Genomic DNA, 19,443 nt, shown 5'->3' on the forward strand with positions numbered 1-19,443 from the left:
TTTCTAGCTCATGTTAACTGACCTGAACACTTAAGATAATAACCATGCCTCTATGTTCCCATCATCTTTGCTACTTATGTTTTGTTATCTTGGACTTTAAATAGTTTTACAGTCATATAATACTTGTCTCAATTCCATTACAATGTCTTTTGAACCCAGAGTGAAAGTCTTTTTGGTTTGTGGTTTTTTCATGTGCAACATGGTATGAGTTTTGATGAAAAAAAGTTGTTTAATGAATTTATTTTTGGCTGTGTTGGGCCTTCGTTGCTGCGCGCAGGCTTTCTCTAGTTGCGGTGAGTGGGGGCTACTGTTCGTTGTAGTGCGCGGGCTTCTCATTGTGGTGGCTTCTCATCACACAGCACAGGCTCTAGGCACACGGGCTTCAGTAGCTGTGGCTTGTGAGCTCTAGAGTGCAGGCTCAGTAGTTGTGGTGCACAGGCTTAGTTGCTCCACGGCATGTGGGATCTTCCCTGACCAGGGCTCGAACCTGTGTCCCCTGCATTGGCAAGATAATTCTTAAGCACTACACCACCAGGGAAGCCCCTAGATGAAAATATTTTTGATTCTTACTTTGTCTTATGTTCCTAATATGTGATCATGACGTGAGACCTGTGTTGTTGAAATGTCTTTTCTGGTTCCTGAATGATACTGGAATTTTCTGACTCAGTATTTATGTTCCCCTTAGTTTATATTACTGAAAGGTGTGTCTTCCATGTTTGTTGCTAGTGGATACCATATTTGTGTTCCTCACAGAAATTAGTAATTGTGGAAGGTCTTGGAAGACCTTCTGTCTCATCTGATTATGTTTATTAATTTGGCCTCTCTTCATTGTCCATGATCTTGGGTGGAAATTGCACACGAAACATTGAGTTAAGAAGAGCGACTTGTTGGTGTGAAGTTGAAAGCTACTATCCAGGTGGTTCTACTGAATTTTGTTGTCAGCTTGGGCAAGGTGGAAAGCTATATATCCCAGAGTCATTTTGTTAGTGGTTCTGAGTTAAAGTGTAGGGAAGAAAAAGATGCGTGAGGTCCAGGGCTTCCCTAGTGGTGCAGTGGTTAAGAATCCACCTGCTAATGCAGGGAACACGGGTTCAAGCCCTGGTCCAGGAAGATCCCACATGTCGCGGAGCAACTAAGCCCGTGCACCACAACTACTGGGCCTGCACTCTAGAGCCCGTGAGCCACAACTACTGAGCCTGTGAGGCACAGCTACTGAAGCCCGCGCACCTAGAGCCCATGCTCTGCAACAAGAGAAGCCACTGCAATGAGAAGCCCCAGCACCACAACGAAGAGTAGCCCCCGCTCACTGCAACTGGAGAAAGCCTGCGTGCAGAAACGAAGACGCAATGCAAACAAAAATAAATTAAAAAAAAAAAAAAGATGTGTGAGGTCCAGAAAGCAGAAGTGAGGAATCCATGATTCTCGGATCTTCTGTACCATTAGGAGATGGAGATGCATGGCAACCTGGTAGGCCTGAGTTCCAGCACCATTTTCTGACTTCTGGCTCTGCCCATGTGGAACAGCCCCCAACCAGACACATGTTTGGCATTTGGGGACAATGAGAAACACAGGTACGGTACGAGGGAAACCCTTTTGAGTTCACTGTCTTTCTCATTCTTTCTGAGGACCATGGGTAAGTTCCTCTTGGTTCAGCTCTCCAGTCTCTTCACATTGAGCTTCCCACTCTACTTGGCTTCTCAGTTTGTAATTTTCAGGTGTTTGGAAAATCCCAACCTTTTTTTTTGTCCCAAGATCCACATGGGAACTGTTAGTGGCAGCTTGCAGTTCCCCAACCATGTGGAGCCCTGAGTCCACAGTCCCCATTTGTTGAGGTCTGCTGGGTCAGCACTTTCCCTAGTCCAAGTTTCCACAGGAAGTGCTGGTGGTGCACACGGGGCCTTTTCTTGGGAAGTCTGCAGTAATTTCTAAGCCCCAGCCCTTGGTTCTGTTCCCAGTTTCCTTACTGGGATCTGCTGGTGGTTTAGTGTATAGTTCCCTATGTATTAGAATTTTCCTCCACAGTCCACATTGGGAACTGCTGATGGCAAGTGCAGTTCTCCATTTGTTAGGAATGAGTCCACAGTGCCCATCTGTGAGGTCTGCTGGTTTAATCCTTTCCCTGTCTCTAGTTCTTTGGTTGCTACTGGTGTCCACAGCTCCATTTCCTTGGTTACCATTGGATGCTGTTAATGTGCACATGAGGTAAAGTCTATTTGCTACATGGGAATTTCAGAAGCCATAGCCACAAAAGTTGGGCAAGGAATGCAAACTTCAATGCTGTTAAAGCACTTGCCACCTAACTCAGACACCCATGTTAGGTTAAGTTGGTTACAAAATGGGTTAGATTGATACTGGGTCACCCTCAAACCTCAAGAAGATTAATTTTCATGTAGTGAGGTACAGCGTAATACATCACACAACTTCCAACCCAGCATCATGTCCCTTTTAGGTATCAGATTGTCTCGAGAGACCCAAAAGCTTAGCTAAAAATACAAAACCAGTAATACAATGGGATCCTTAAAATCTAAAGAGTCAAGTGTATCCCCTTCTGGCACAGTTGCTTTTTTTTTAATATCTAAAACGGTGGTCCCAGAAGCTGTAGATATTTGTAGTAATGGCAAAATCTTGCTAAGCTTGTTTTGTTTCCTGAGAACTTGGCTTGGTAACTGTCATGTTGGGGGCACCAAAACATGGCCAGACTGAAATGTGGGTTGCACCTAACCTAACAGACTGCAGAGTGCAGACTAGGGTCCTACATAACTACTGTCAGCCCCCAGGGGAATTGCAATGCCCATTAGAAGAACCTCTCTAATTGGATAAGATCATTTCAGAGGTGCATGCAAGAGTTCACAAATGAAACAAACAGAATGGGATACTTACTTTAATTGGCACCCAGAAGCTCCCAAAAGGCTTCAGAATTCCAAAAATACCTTCATTAAAAGCTTCCTTGCAAAAAGCTAATGAAAAATTAATGATATAAAAGGTAACATAAATCCAACAAGTAAACAGCCTCATATACACCCTCATACCTACCTTGAAAGGAGGATCCCTCCCAGAGTTGATGAGACTCAGAGATTTTCTGGTAAACTGCTGCATTATTCTCTTTAACAGCCTAGGGGAAACTAAAATTAAAATTAATTTAAAACCCTAGCCAAATTCTAGTAAAAATCAGAGCTACGCTCTCCACTTTCTACCCCACTCAGAACCTGCAGATGTGATCCTGGAAAAACTGGCAAAATCAGCTAAGGGTGAAAATTCTTATCATAGCACTCCCAAATCTCTGTCTGTACTGCCCAGTCGAGAGAGGGAAATAAAATTTCACAGCTGTTCCTTTCCAAAATCCATACCAACTGGTTATTGGTCCTTTCTCTCCCAGGGATAGATTTGGTTCCTTGCATGTCTTGTTTTATGTCATAGGAACTTGGCTGGGGGACTTCCCTTGGTGGTGCAGTGGTTAAGAATCCGCCTGCCAATGAAGGGGACACGGTTCGAGTCCTGGTACGGGAAGACCCCACATGCCGCGGAGCAACTAAGCCCGTGCGCGACAACTGCTGAGCCTGTGCTCTAGAGCCCACGAGCCACAGCTACTGAAGCGCACGTGCTTAGGGCCCATGCTCCACAACAAGAGAAGCCACCATAATGAGAAGCCCATGCACTGCAACGAAGAGTGGCCCCTGCTCACCACAACTAGAGAAAGCCCACGCACAGCAATGAAAACCCAATGCAGCCAAAAGTAAATAAATAAATAAATAGGAAAAAGAAAAAACTTGGCTGAGCTTTCTGCTTTCCTGGGACATACAAGTTGATGGCGCTTTCTTTGGCTCTTTTGTGAGTGACTCTAGATATCGTGAAGATAATATATTTTGCACCTCTTTGGGGACACTTCTTGAATCCAAGACCTTGTTCATATTGCCAAAAATATTCACTGCTCCTGGCTGAAACCTGACACGACATTTGAAAGGACTTAATAACTTTAAACCAGAAATTTGGCCAGATTAGAACCTGATATGCAGAGCCTGAAAGAAAAAAATTTCGTTAGGCCTTTTACCTTAAGTTAAATGTACCCATAGGGAAAGAAGAACATTCCAGCAAAGGTGGAGAGGTGGAGCAACGCATGATATCATTTACACTACAACCCAATTCTTTGAGGAACTGAGAGCAACTGTACTTATCTTAACAAATAAAAAAAACAGCTGTAGAGGCAATCCAATATCTATTTCTTTTTAACCAATCCTAAAACCTTCCCTATTTATCTCAAAAATCTTTTAAGTTATTTGTCTTAGGAAGCCAGAGTCCTTCTTAGAGGAATTTATATCATTTCCCTGTGCCTTTGAGATAAAAAATGTTAACTCCTAATCTAGGCCGTATGTTTAAAGTACAAACTTCAGGGATGTATTTGTAATGAGAAGTAAAATGAAAGGGGGAAAGGTTATTTTCAACTTAGAAAAACAAGAAACCCTTAAAGTGTCTTCTAAGGTCTCTGTTTGGATCTGTGTGTTTGTGTATGTCTATGAATGTACATTAAAGATATGGTGTTTTTTTTACCTCTGGATGGTATTGACAAAATTAATTTATATTGTAAAAGGAGCTCTATTTAATTGCCTTAAAGAAAATAAGCACTTATATAAATTAAATTCCCAGAAGTGTAGTGGAAACTAACCAAAATGCTTTTCAGGTTCACGTCATCTGGGAGAATATTCACTAGTGAAGCTAATTTGCATTTGTTGGTTTAATTAAAATAGGCATGTCTTTAGAGTTATCAGCATTAAATATAAAAATTTTACCTAGAGGGAAGAGATATGGGAATATATGTATAACTGATTCACTTTGTTATAAAGCAGAAACTAACACACCATTGTAAAGCAATTATACTCCAATAAAGATGTAAAAAAAAAATTTTACTTAGACGCAAGAGGGAGGGGATATATGTATACATAAGCTGATTGACTTTGTTATACAGCAGCAACTAACACAACAACGTAATGCAATTATACTCCAATAAAGATGTTAAAAATTTTTTTTACTTAAGTTTACCTAAAGTCAAGTAACTTCACTTTATCTCTTACAAAATTTGTCAGGAAAAAAAATAACGATTTAATTAAGTTTTCAAAACTAATCGAAACATAATAGTTGAAAACAAACAAATAGATTGCAAGATAAAAAGGTTTTAGGTGAATTTTCCAAAAGACTCCCCAAGTCTTTTGGTAACCTAGAATCTTAAAGTTTTCCTAAGTTAAATGATGATTTAAGTTAAATACATGGAATATCCAGATCATTTCCAAATAAGAAAAAACACTGAAACATTAGTTACTGAGCATAGGTTTATCCACTTTTTGCTTCCTTTTATGGAGGAATTAAAGATATTCCATTGGTAAAAATGAGAAATTTTCTATGAAACAGCACGTTTCTAGAAAGTATAAACAGTTCTTGTAAATCTGACAATTCTCCAAATGCTAATGTAAAGACAGTTGCTTACTTCTAATTGTTAAGAATTCTAATTAATACATGTAATTAAAACTACTGAAAATAATTAGGGAAATAATTCTATTTTCGAGGAAAGTAAGATATGTTTTTTGTTTAGAGACAGTATGAGGTATGAGGGAAATGAAAGTGATTTTGTCCTACGGGACTTCATTGGCGGTCCAGTGGTTAAGACTCCCTGCTTCCACTGCAGGGGGCATGAGTTCCATCTGTGGTGGGGAAACTAAGATCCTGCATGCCGTGTGGCACGGCCAAAAAAAAAGAGAAAAACAATTTAAAAAAAGAGAGAAAGTGATTTTATCCTAAAGTAAAGCTGGTTATTTCCAAGAGAAAGAGAACAAGGGATAAACTAAAATGGACATAGAAAATTACAGAAAATTTTTAAGAATGGAATCGGGGAAAATTTTTGTGTGTGATCAATAAATAAATATAAGAATTTTTAAAATTAGTTTTAATATCAATAGTGTACTTATGTAAAACTGGGACTTCATTTAAATAACTAAGTTTGCTCAGAACTGTAATAGAGCGCTGCAGTGCGCAGCCCTTAGCCCTAGGCAGTTGCTACGAGCAGTTACCCCCCACCACCCACCACCTCCACTCTGTTACCAGGCAACTGTTACCGGGAGACCATTAACGCGGGAAGGTTACAGCCACGTTAGAGGTCATGCTCAGCCATTGGTCGGCACAGTGAGCCCCGCCCCAAGCTAGCAACTGTCAATGGGCGATAGTTAGAGGGCCCATTCAGCCATTTGTCGGTGCTGCAGTGGGCCCCGCCCCAAGCGAGCAGCTGTCAATGAGCAACCAGTGGAGGGGCATCGAGCCAAGGGTCGCCCGAGTGGTGGTCGTCAGGTGGAGAGTGGGGTAAGAGAAAGATCCTGGCCTTCTCCCCGGGGCCCTCCAGCTCACCCGGCCTCGGGTTGGCGGGTGAGCTGGGGGGCCCAGGGAACAGACTGGGGGTGTGTCCTGCAGGGTTCCAGAGCCCTCACCAGGACCACCCACTGGCCGGGCCCAGGTCCTGAGGGAGCGGTGAACCTCTCCCCCATCCCCGCCTCTGCGACCTCATGGCAACGGTAGTCTGCGTGGGACACAGTCTGTGGGACCTGGCCCCCGCTGTTTGGGTGGCCTGAGGAGCCTGAGGGCCAATTGGGTCATGGGTGCCTGGCTTCCTCAGCGATGACAGCTGGGCAGGGTCTGGGGACCTGGCCCTGAGGGAGCCACCAACCGAGATCTGTCTCCTCCTAGCCAGCACCTGGACCTCAGAGAGTGAAAGTTGTGTCTTGGGACCTTGCCTTTTCTTGTCAGAGCAGAGAGTAACATTTGTTTGGTGGAGGTTTATAGGAATATCGTGAGCTGACCGTGACCTGACCTCAAGAGCAAAGGCTCTGACACCAAGAAGTTGGCAACAACTAACGACGCCCCTCCCTCACTTTTCCTATAAAAGGGCTTTGCTGAAAGCTTTCGGGGAGTTTGGGGTTTTCAGGCATAAGCCACCCATCTCCTTGCATGGCCCTGCAATAAACCTTTCTTTGTTCCAAACTCCAATGTTTTGGTATTGTTTAGCCTCACTGTGCGTTGGGCACACGGACTTGCGTTTCGGTAACAGTTCTCCTTGGGCCTATGAATGCTTGAATGGCTACCGCATAGCGGGCAATGCCTCTCACATTATCTAGCTGGGCTGCCACCTGTTTACAAACTTACTGAGACACCTTATTGCTCAACTCCCCTAAATTTACATTGTTAATTTAGAAAGGATTTTCCAGGAGGCGTCGATGACTCAGGATTTGCTTCCTTTGGCAGGACCCTACTTCCTGGTGAGGAATAAAGGTGAATGACACTTGATCAGGAACTGCCCCATAACTTCTGAAAGTATGGCAGAATCCACAGCTGCCCAACAAAGAACCTTAGACACTCTGGCCAGAGTCTTTCCTGATAATAGGATAGGCCTCGGTTATCTTACAGCTGAGCAAGGAGATGTGTGTGCTGTGGCCAACACCACCTGCTATCTGGATTAACACCTGGGAAAGTTGAAACTCAGTTACATGAGCTCACTGAGCAAGCCCCTTGGCTGAAAGAGGTGACTCTTTCGGTGGGGTCTTTCTTTGACTCACTTGATTTTGGTTGGTTTGGATCTTGGGGAACATGGCTCTGAAGTGCACTCCGAACATTGGGCATTTTCCTGCTTATAATAATAACAATCATCATCGTCGTCGTCGTCGTCGTCGTCATCTTTCTGGTGCACTGTATTCATTCAAGAGCTTTATTTTATTTTTTTAATTTAATTTAATTAATTAATTTATTTATTTATTTCTAGTTGTCTGCAGTGAACATGGATTACTTGTAAAATTAGAAAGAAAACAATAAATGTCATTAAAAACAATGGGCATTAACTATCCCGCTATGTCCCCTTCATCAGTACTGCATATATTTTGTTATCTAGGTCTTCAACTAATTGTAGTTATATAAAACTCGTCTCATTTCCATTACAATGTCTTTTGGCCCCAGGGATGATAAATCCGTTTTGATTTGGGTTTTTTTTCTTTTGCAATTTGGTATAGGCTGACGTCCTTTTAGTGCACGTCGCTTTTTTTTTTTTCCCCTCCCAACCCCGCGCCCAAAGTGCACATCGCTTTAAGCCCATTGCAGATACTGGGTTTTTTTTTAATTTTTTTTTTTTTTTACAAATTGGTTTGTTAACACCAAAATAGTGGCTGGCAGTTGAATCAATACACGAAAATTGTATAGTCCTAGAAGGATAATAATAGATTAATAAAGTGAATGAAGGGCTAAGCGCAGGAAGATTGTAAATATCTTTGAACAAGAGATATTTGATATAAAATGATACATACTCTTTGATTCTATTTACATGCAGTATAAAACAGGCAAAATTATTGTATACTTAGGTAATGAAACTAGAGGGAGAAAAGAAATGACCTTTTAAAAGGTAGGATATTGGTGACTGAGCGGGCAGGTGGCTCTCCTGACAGGTCATCATAACCACTGGGATGTGAGGTGTAGCCGCAGCCTCTCTTTCTTGTCCAGTTTGTGATGTCATGATGTTTATTTTGTCATATTTCTGTCGAGTGTACATTTTATGCATTTTTCTGCATTGCGTTTTCAAATATAAAATGCTGTGATATCATCAATATAACTCACCATAATGCCACATTTATAAAAAGCTATCTCAAATAATCTCAATGCATGGATAAAAAGTGTTTTATACTATTTAACATCCATGACAAATCTCTTACTAATTTAAGAATAGATGAGAACTTTCATAATCTTTTGAAAGGTATCTTCAAATTTTTTTTCATGATAGAAAGTACATATAAGTAGTCAAATGTCACTTATTCAATAAAATTGCATACCCATCACCCCTTTAGCAGTCTCCTAGATAGCCCAGCTGGTGCCAGGAGAAATAGGTATTTGAATTATAAAGGAAGAAAAAAAGTATCTTGTTGCTGAAACAGTTGTGCATATAGAACCTCATGGGGGTAACCATAAAAACGAAAGTGATTAACAGGTTTTCAGAATGCAAACAATATAAAAATAAACATCAATACCTTTCTAATCGTTACCAAAAAGAAGTTGAGTGTATAACTTAAAAGGTAACATGTCCAAAGGTAAAAATGAAATTATTCAATTATCAAAATAAGTCTAATTAATGAAACATATAGAGAGAACCATATGCAAAACATTTTTAATTATATTGAATGACATCAAAGCAGACTAAAATAAATGGAATGATGGAAAGGGTTCTAGGAAACGAGAGAGCCATGTCACCACGATGTCAATATTTCACAAAGAGCTGTGTGGTTGGTTTTTTTATATGTATACATTTATTTTATTTATTTATTTTTGGCTGCGTTGGGTCTTTTTTTAATATATAAATTTATTTATTTATTTCTGGCTGAGTTGGGTCTTTGTTGCTGTGCGCAGGCTTTCTCTAGTTGCAGTGAGCGTGGGCTACTCTTCGTTGCGGTGCGCAAGCTTCTCATCATGGTGGCTTCTCTTGTTGCGGAGCATGGGCTCTAGGCGTGCGGGCTTCAGTAGTTGTGGCGCACGGGCTTCAGTAGTTGTGGCTCGCGGGCTTAGTTGCTCCGCAGCATGTGGGATCTTCCCGCATCAGGGCTTGAACCCGTGTCCCCTGCATTGGCAGACGGATTCTTATCCACTGCGCCACCAGGGAAGTCCGGGGATAAGGTTTTATTGTCCAGAATACATTAAAAACCTCACACATCAGTAACAGAAATGCAAACAACCCAATTAAAAAAACAACAAAGGACTTGACCTGCTGGAAGTCAAAGGCACAGTCATATATTTTCAATTTAATGCATCAAAATGACATACTGATATTTTACATGAAGTTCACCAAAGATACACCGTCCAGGTAAGCATGTACAAAGCAACCCCGTAAGTAACCATGACCCCTTACAAAGTTGGGAAAGAATGCTAATCTTCTAAGAAGCTACGTTGCTAGGGTCAGAAGAAAGGAAAAAAAAAAAAGGTTCTTTATGGTTGAGCAGGCATCCCATCTTTGAGGAGGTCTGGTTAATATATAAGGCAGATACTCACTGCCCACTAAAGGGGAGGGAGGGAGGAGGCCAAAAAGGACAGAGAGAAATTTACATAATTTTATTGTCCTGCCTCAAAATATACATTGTATTTCATAAAATGGATAAACAAAATATAGCCTGTACATAGGATGGAGCAGTATTTAGCCATAAAATGGAAGAAAGCTCTGATATGCTGCAATGTGAATGAACCTTAAAATTATTATGCTGAGGAAAAAAGCCAGACACAAATGGCCAATATTGTATTATTCCATTTAAATATATAAAATGTCCAGAATAGGTAAATCCAGTGAGACAGAAAGTATTTTAGTGGTGATCAGGAGGTAGGGTTATCATGGATATAAAATAGCCTTATAATTTGTTTTTTTAAATGAAGATATATTTCACATACTCTCACATATGTTCACACTTTTCAGTGTAAAACTCAGTGGCTTTTTGTACATCGCACAGCTGTGCAACCATCGCTGTACAATCTGAATAAGGAAATATAGACTTCTACATTTCAAAATTCACTTGGACTGACTAAAGCCTGATCGGACACAAATTTCTTTGCAGTGTAAAATGCACACCTGAGAACGGTGACGTTTCACACCTGTGTATGTGCTGAGGCTGCAGGGAGGCTGGGGCCTCGGGGTCCGACTTCCCACGGGGGAAAGGTCCCTGGCTTTTGGGTTGCTGATCTCAAGCCCCAGAGGCAGGAAGCGGGAACGAAAAGTGGGACCTCCCCGTGTCAAGGGTCACACTTCAAAACCTAGCCTGACCCTGCCTTGCACGTGTTGATGTCACTGAGAGTTTTGTTCTTAACGGGCACATTCCCCCGGTGACTTCTCCCCGGTCAGTGTCCTGACTCCGGAGTTCACGAAGCCCGGTGTCTCGTCCTTTCTCATCCTCACTCCAGATATGGAGCGATCCGCGGGGAAACTGAATCTGGACTTCCAGATGCAGGAGGAGGACACAGGGGAGCCGCCCAGCTGCGAGCAGATGCCACAGGGACCTCCTGGCTGGGAGCGGGTTCTTGCACGGAGGCCAAGTCCCGGGCTGGGGAATCAGCGACGCGTGTCCCTGTGGCCTGTCACTCGGGGCAGAGGCGGGGCCTGGTTGAACTGTCCAGTCAGCGGCGACTGGGCGGGGTCCCGACAACCAGCCAATCAGGGTAGGAAGGGACCAGGAGGACTGCCCATCGGGGCGGGGGCGGGGCAAGGGCTACCGTCCAATCAGGGCTCGGGCCCCGGAGCGCCGTCCAATGAGGGTGGGCGACGGGCGCGTTCCGAGCCCCCGGAAGTTTCTCTCAGCCGTCTGCACGCTGGTGCGAACTTGTCGCACGGCCTGAGGTGTCGCGTCCCCGTCGGTCTTACCTGCCCAGGTCAGAGGGTCACCTGGAAGACTCTTCAGAGAACCCGGAAGGAGGCGGAGATGGTGAGTGCGCGGCCCGGGGCCCGAACAAGGAAAAAGCTGCTTCGAACTGGCCGGACCTGCCAGCAGAGGCAGTCTGGCCAGGGTCTCCCCGCATCCCACCCACCCCCGTGTCCAGACCCAATTCTGCCCCTCGGCCGCGGGGTGGGGACCCGGCTTCCAGTCCCGGGGTCCCAACTTGACTCTCCCCCTTGGCGGCGGATTGGGGTCCGGGCATCCGGACTGAGCCCTTGGCGGAGTGGGCTTGCGAGGGAGGAAAGGACGGTCAGAAGCTGGGGGCGAGGGAGGTCTTCCCTGGATCTGACAGATAAAGTCAAGCCCGGACTTGGCAAGGAGACTGAATTGCAAATACTGTTGCGATAGCGCCGAGGTTCGAATCTCAGAGATATGTCAGCCTCTCCAACCGCGCAGAAAAAGGCTTTTTCTCTTCTGTGTGAGGAGGGAAGTTGGGCGAGTGAGGGCGGTGCGCGGACTGCGGGTCAGTGTGGCTGGACTGAACAGGGTCCCCTGGGTCTCCTATTCTCTGGAGAAGCTGACCAGGGGCTTGTTCGGAACCTCAGTGCTGCTCAGGTGTGGGGCCGACCCAGCGTTCCCTCCTCCTGTGGGGAGGGAGCCTGATGATGTGCGTAAGAAATGGGACGGGGAAAAGTTGGTGGAGCCCAGATGTGTGAGTAGGTCAGGAGGGCCGGACCTCCTAATGTCAAAGGTCAAAGTCAAACTGGCTCCTGCTTTGTTATAAAGCAGAAACTAACACATCGTTGTAAAGCAACTATACTCTAATAAAGGTGTTAAAAAAAAAAACCACCAAAAAAACTGGCTCCTGCAATGCCTGCAGTGGTGTCACAGAGTGTCTTTGTTCTTAAAGGAAGGGCACAGATCCACAGTGACATTGCCCTCCATCCGTCCCCTGACCCAGGAGTTCCCCAGGTCCTCCTCTATCATGTTCAATAATAATCAGTATTGAGGCTGCAAAGAACAAAGCGGTTTATTTGGGGTCTTAAGAATTTCAATTTGGGGTACACAGGTTCTGGCAAAACCAGAGTGTTCTGGGGAAGAGAAAGAGTCAGGAGTTTATAAAGCACAAGCCACAAGGTTGTTAAAGTTGTCTGGCAGAAATTATGATTGACTCTGACAGACGCGGAGGAAAATTCAAGTAACCATTAAATTAAGAAGAAAGGGAATTTTATTCGAGCCAAACTAAGGATTATAACCCAGGAGACAGTCTCTCAGAAGCTCTGAGAACTGTTCCACCAGTTAGAAGTCGAAAACACAGTCATGTACATTTTTGAGATGAAAGATCGTACATCAAAATGACATACATTTCACATAAAGTTCACCAAAGATACATAGTCCAGGTAAGCACATACAAAAGGAGTAGTAAGGCAGAAGTTACATTGCTAGCCTCAAAAGAAAGGGAAAAGTTTGATCTTTACGTTTGAGAAGGCGTTCCCATCTTTGAAGAGGTGTGGTTACCGTGTAGTGCATATGCTTAAACACTAAGTGGGGAGGGAGGAGCTCCAAACAGACGGAGAGAGAGCGTTTTATGTTAAAATTTACTTGTGCTTTCTCAAAGTATAAATTTTATTTCATCACACAGGGAAGGAAATATTTGTCCTTAAGGGATAGGCTGTCACGAGTTATTTAGGGGAAGGGTCCAATAAGTATCTTGACTTTCTGGGTCATTGGGCAGATGTTCTGGATGCCTGCGTTAAGTCAGTAAGTGATCAAAAGTTCAGATTCCATCTGGGCTGAGACCTGCATAAGCCCCACTTCCTCAGTGGCCTCCTGGCTCCATTTTAGAGCGCTCTCTTAGCAATACTGACTCCATTTTGATTTTCCTTTCACACCTGTCCCCTCGTGCCCCAGCCCTCGGACTAAAGGGCAGGGGCAGCCCTGGACAGGTGGGGATACTAGGAGGGGAGACTGAGTCAGCACTTTTCTGTTTAGGAGAAAGGGTCTGCAAGCTTTGGGCTGATGCTGTGTGGCCAGGAGCAGATTCTGCGCATAGCCCAGGATCCTGGCGGCCAGGTGTGGCGTCCCATAGAAAGGCAGGCGGTAAAGGGCTGAAGGCAACAAACGGCACTTCCGCCCTGCTCCGCCACGTGACCTACAGCTGGCCCTTCTCTCAGAATCAAGCCTGCAACGTTGTCAATCAGGGCCTGAAGGGGGTCCGTCCAATCAGGGCGCGAGGGATCGAGCCTCATCCAATCAGAGCCGGGGGCGGGCGCATCCCCCCTGCGGGGACGTCGCTCTCCGCCTCCTGGGAGTCCAGCGCGCCACATGAGGTCCAGGTGTGCACTCGCTGTCCCTCTCACCTGCGCGGGCGGTCGGGCCGCAGGGCCGCGGAGAGGACGCCGTGAGAACCGAGAGCAGGGCTGAGATGGTGAGTGCGCGGGCCATGCGCTGAGACCCGCCGGGGCTCGTTCCAACTGGCCGGAACGGGCCACGGGCCCCGTCTCCCTGTCCGCAGTCCGCACTCAACTCTTTACCCTCACCCACGACGTGGGTCAGGAGTCCTGTCCCATCCACGCACAGGGTCTGGGCGCCCTGATCTGTTCCTGGGCCGGGAGGGCAGGGGGTGGGGTCCGAGGGAGCACCAGCGGAGCGGACGCTCAGGCGCTGGTGGGGAGGGGACCCGCCCTGGACCTGACAGATGAAGCCCAGCCCAGACTTGTCAAGCAAGGAGCCTGTATTGCGAATGCTGTTGCGATAACGCCGAGGCTGGGATCTCAGAGAGGTGCCAGCGTCTCCAACCACACAGCAAAGGGCTTTTCTCTTCTCTGTGAGGCGGGTGAGAGCAAGGCTCTTTTTCAGGATCGGGGCTCCCTGTGGTCAGCGCATTCTCGGCCCAGGTCTGCAAGGGCTTGTTCTGCAGCTCATTGTCGCTTGGGGTGGGGCTGCGGGTGAGGGTGGGGTTGAGGTGGGGGAGAAACCTAAAATCAGGGGCCTGTGGGTGAGAAGCCTGACCAAAGGTGGGCTAAGAAATAGTCGTTGACCTTAAAAATAAAAATCAACTGTTTACCAGCAAAAATGGGTTTATTTGGGAACAACAAAGAATTGCAATTTGGGACAGACAACGAATAGTAAAAGCCATATGCAAGTCCAAGGAACTTATTTACTGGAGAGAAAGGATGGAGTTGGGAGAGGTTATAGTACTGATGCAACTTCCACTGGAGAAAATGGAGAGTTCAGGGTGATGCTGGTTTCTCACTGGCTAGCTGCTGGGGTAGCCAGTTTCTTGAGAAGATGCCATGCATGCACATCTTTTCCTGTTGTGGCCTGCAATTGGTGATTCTTTCTTGTTTCCATTTGTTCTGTTGGGGTCTCTAATTGACACTTGTCCCTGTAACTGACGTCACGTGGTACTGGCCGAGGCTCCCTCTTCTTCCCACCAACATCTTTTTTAGTGAGTTTTCTCTTAATTTTCACATGGCCACTGAGAATACTTGGCCAAGCCTGTAGCATAAAATAATCTAAACTTCAAAACAAGAGACCTTTATCCAAATGAGTTCCTGCAGGAGGAGAAGGGTCTGTTACACCAGGCACAGGGGGCTCTGCAGGAAAGGGGACATCTGACCCTAAGATCTGCAAGCGTCTCAGGAGTTGGGCAAAGAGAATTTTTCTCTTATACAGAGGAGTAAACACCACCAGGAGGAACCAGGTGTGATGCTCGGATAGCAGATCCCTGAGGCCAGCCTGTCCTTAGGGGTCTGTCGTCTGGCTGCGGTGAGGCCAGGTCAGGGGGAAGGAGAGGAGCTGAACCAAAGTTTGGCCAACAAGCATTTGTTCTGCTTGGTCAGTGGGGGGAACAGTTCCGCTAATCACTGATGAGGTGGAGATGGGGCTCTGAGGGGACTGTGTCTGGCCTTGTCCTGGATAAACAAGGGGCCTCCGTGTGAGTCTTATCTGAGTCAGGTGGGGCACGGGGGTGGTTTCTTGCAGCCTGCCATTTTCCAGAAGAACAAAGGGTGGGGGGCCCTTTCACCTTCCATCGAAGTTTCCAGGAGCACAGGGCTCAGGGAGGGTTCAGCATTGTCCCCTGACACCTGTGAGCAGCCTCCTCTGGGTCCAGCTCTGCACTAATATCTTCCCCTGATCCAGCTTCCGGTTTCAGCAAGTGTAAAATTCCGCTTTCTTTCTGCCTGGTTTCTTCTCCTTAGTGAGGGTAGTAAGCGTCTCAGGTCTTTGCCCTTTCCTGCTGACTTGTATTATTCTGGGCCTTTGGGCCTTAACCAGAGATGCCTCTGGGGAGAAGTGTCTCAGTACAGAAAATGTTTTCTCTTCCATTAGAATTTCAGGAAATGCAGGCAGTCCCACCCCTTCATGTGAAATGGGTGGACATACTGATTAAAAAGATTCATAGGAATCATAGTGACTCTTCCATGCAGGGTGCAGCGTTCTGACACTGTCTGATTCTTGCCTACTTCCTGTTATTAGCTGGTCAACAGAGATGAATGGAAATTCTGTGAAATGTGACCAGGGCTACTGAAACTTGCTCACTTCTTTTTAGATGAGTTACAGCTCGTCATCATGAGGATATTAGTGAACTGGTGCCTGTCTTCTGAAAGGGATGAGCAGTATCCTGTTCCTCAAATCATAAAAGTGCCCCAGAATTTCCCTAGGTGAAGGAAGGTGGCCTTGGGTCCTGCTGTCCACCCTACCCCACTCCTACGCCAGTGGCCTCCAGGCCATAGAACCGCCACAGAAGGATCTGTTTGTGGCATGAGCATAGGGGAGGGAATCCACCTGCAGGAATGCTAGGGGTGGTTTGTCCTCTGAGGTTCTGCTGCCCTCAGCTGTTCCCTGACCTTTGCTTTTGGCTTCATCCAAGAGAGTTGATGCTCTGAGTGTGATGTGTGCACCCTGAGTGAGTCTGTGAAGGTCAGGCGTGGAGAAGGCTCCTTGAGCTCAGTCCCTCCCCCTGCCCTGGGGGTGCCCAGCCAGGCTGTGTGTCAGCAGGGGGATCCCAGCCCCCCAGCTCGGATGGTTTTGACCTTCTGACTTGGGGTTTCCTTGTGCACCGTGGGCAGCAGGCCGCTGATCTGAGCGGCTCACACTTGGCTGCTCTTCCCTTTTGTTTCTTTGATGGAATCTTGTGTCATGTGACTCAGTGTGAGTACTGAAGACTTTTGTTCCGTTACTTGAAGGTGTAGATATTTATTCCCTTGGTTGGCTGGTAGCACTTCCCAGTGAGCGGCCCCCAGGGTGCCCATCATCCTGGTCTTATTTATTTATTTCCGTACGCGGGCCTCTCACTGTTGTGGCCTCTCCCGTTGCGGATCACAGGCTCCGGACGCGCAGGCTCAGCAGCCATGGCTCATGGGCCCTGCCGCTCTGCGGCATGTGGGATCTTCCCGGACCGGGGCATGAACCCGTGTACTCTGCATCGGCAGATGGACTCTCAACCACTGTGCCACCAGGGAAGTCCCCTGGTCTTTTTGTTATTCTTTGCAGCTTTACATCTGTCCTTCATCACCAAGCATCACTTTGTTTGATTTTGCTTCTGCTGAATTTGTAATAAGTGAATATGACCCGTACCACACAAGTAATGCCACACAGAAGGCTTCTCTGTGGTTCTCAGCCCCAGTCTGTTTCACACGTGCTGGTTTCAGAGGTCACCTGGTTAAATCCTCCATCCAGTCGTGTGAGGCTTGAGTTGTCTCATGTTTAATTTTGATTTGTCAGCAGCGCCGTTAAACTCCTTGATTTTGTCTCCAAGTGCCAGTGCAATATAAATTTTGTACATGTGGAAGGAAAATTGTAGGATTGTAGATTATGGATATTTTCAAAATACTAGGAAGTGTGGATGGAGGACTGGAGACGAGTGTTTATTCCACGTCATTTCCAGCAGATGGAGATTTGGAAATTCCAGCTTAATTTTGTTCATCTCAAGTGTGTAAAATGGATCTGCTTGTGATTGTATATTGGTCTTTACTGATAACCATTGAGTCTGAGCGTTTCTTATAAGTGGTGGCTCAACTTCTGTGAGATAGTTTTCAGTTATTTTCTCACCTTTAATTCATTTGTATATTTATTGATTTTTTATGTGTTATTTACATACACTGGACATTCATCTCTTTTCATTTCTAGGTATGACGAAGATGTTCTCCCAAACTGTGGGTTATCATTTCTTTTTTTCTTTTTTTTAATGTTTATTTATTTATTTATTTGGTTGCACCTGGTCTTAGTTGTGGCAGGCGGGCTCCTTAGTTGTGGCATGCGAACTCTTAGTTGCAGTGTGCATGTGGGAACTAGTTCCCTGACCAGGGATCGAACCCAGACCCCCTGCCTTGGGAGTGCAGAGTCTTAACCAGTGCACCACCAGAGAAGTCCCTATCATTTCTTTTTATTCTACACTTCATGGACAATTCTTAACTTTAATAGACTTGAACTGAATTTATCCACCTCTTCCGTTGTAGCTCTTTTTTCTTTTCGTGTATAGGAAAATTTCTCCTACTCTCAAGTCATGAGTGAGTTTGCCTGTAACTTCTCAATGTGTTCTACTTTCTTCTTTCACAGTTAAGTTCACAGTGAATTGGTTATTGCATGTGCAGTTACTAAGGAAAAAGATTTCTTATTCCCCTGTAAATACCCAGTGATCACTGCCCCTCAGGTCAAAGTGTCATCATCTGGCCCCTGCCCAGCAGCTTATGCTCTGGCGTTGATCCACTTGACAAAAACAGGTGGGCCTGTTTCAGTGCGCTGTTTTTCCATTGGTGTATTTGTCCATCCCTCTGTTAACACCATCCTGTCCTAATCACTGCAGTTTAAAATGCTTCAATGTCTGTTACGGAATATCCCACCACCTTGTTCCATAGAAAATTTTGGCTATTTTTAGAAATTTGTTTTCCATTTCAGTTTTTAGAAGTAGTTTTTCTTTAAGTTCAAACAAAACAGAATCAAACCATCCCCAAAACAAGCCAATTTTAGATTTAATGGAATTTTCTTAAAACTCTTAACCTGTTCGGGAGAAGCTGACATCCTGGTCTCTTTTCTGTGGATATGCGCCATCCCTTCATTCATTTCCTTCTAGGATGGTGTTAGTCAATATTGTTTTGAAATTTTTCCATTAAATTGTTTTATATTTTTTATTAAACATATTTTAGAAAGAAAGTTAATTTTAATGACAATTAGTTTTAATTAATTATTTATTTATTTTTGACTGTGCTACGTGTCATCTTAGTTCCCCAACCAGAGATCAAACCCATGCCCTCTGCAGTGGAAGCTCCAAGTCTTAACCACTGGACAGCCAGAGAAGTCCCCTAATGACAATTAGTTTTAAAAGTCTATGTTAAGAAAAGTCTGTTTAAACTTTTACATTTCTACTGCTTGTTTCTTTTTTTTAAATTATATTTTAAAATTGAAATATACTTGATTTACAGTGTTGTGTTAATTACTGCTGTATGGCAAAGTGATTCAGTTATTTCTTTTTTAAAATATTCTTTTCCATTATGGTATGTCATAGGATATTGAATATAGTTATCTGTGCTGTACAGTAGGACCTTGTTGTTTATCCATTCTCTATATAAAAGCTTACATCTGCTCACCCCAACCTCCCACCCCATTCTACCCCCAACTCCCTCCCCCTTGGCAACCACCAGTCTGTTCTCTGTGTCCGTGATTCTGTTTCTGTTTCAGAGGCAGGTTCATTTGTGTCATATTTTAGATTCCACGTATAAGTGATATCATATGGTATTTGTCTTTCTCTATCTGACTTACTTCACTTAGTATGATAATCTCTAGTTGCATCCATTTTGCTGCAAATGGCATTATTTCATTCTTTTTTATGGCTGAGTAATATTCCATTGTGTAGGCATACCACATTTTCTTTATCCATTCCTCTGCTCATGGACACTTAGATTGTTTCCATGTCTTGGCTATTGTGAACAGTGCTGCTATGAACATAAGGGTGCACGTATCTTTTTGAATTATAGTTTTGTCTGGATATATGTCCCAGAGTGGGATTGCTGGATCATAT

At 44.9% G+C, this 19,443-nt stretch overlaps 1 protein-coding gene across 7 annotated transcripts in view; it reads left to right on the forward strand.

Annotated features, from left to right (window-relative positions):
- The window catches only part of LOC111166155 (zinc finger protein 77), a 28,950-nt gene that overhangs the window by 725 nt on the left and 8,782 nt on the right, over window positions 1-19,443 (forward strand). The window contains exons 1-2 of one of the 7 annotated variants that reach the window (XM_089905668.1): window positions 11,383-11,468; window positions 13,413-13,848. The exons of 1 other annotated variant lie outside the window; for it this stretch is intronic. In XM_089905668.1, the coding sequence (XP_089761794.1) occupies window positions 13,846-13,848 (3 nt within the window). In that variant the 5' untranslated portion in view covers window positions 11,383-11,468; window positions 13,413-13,845. 5 more of the 7 variants (XM_089905670.1, XM_089905672.1, XM_089905671.1 and 2 more) reach the window with 5 other exon arrangements.

The sequence above is a fragment of the Delphinapterus leucas genome, unplaced genomic scaffold (genome assembly GCF_059928025.1).
Source record: "Delphinapterus leucas isolate spDelLeu-1000000601 "Yukka" unplaced genomic scaffold, BTC_Dleu_Yukka2 spDelLeu_asBTCV2_sq25, whole genome shotgun sequence".
NCBI lineage: Eukaryota > Metazoa > Chordata > Mammalia > Artiodactyla > Monodontidae > Delphinapterus > Delphinapterus leucas.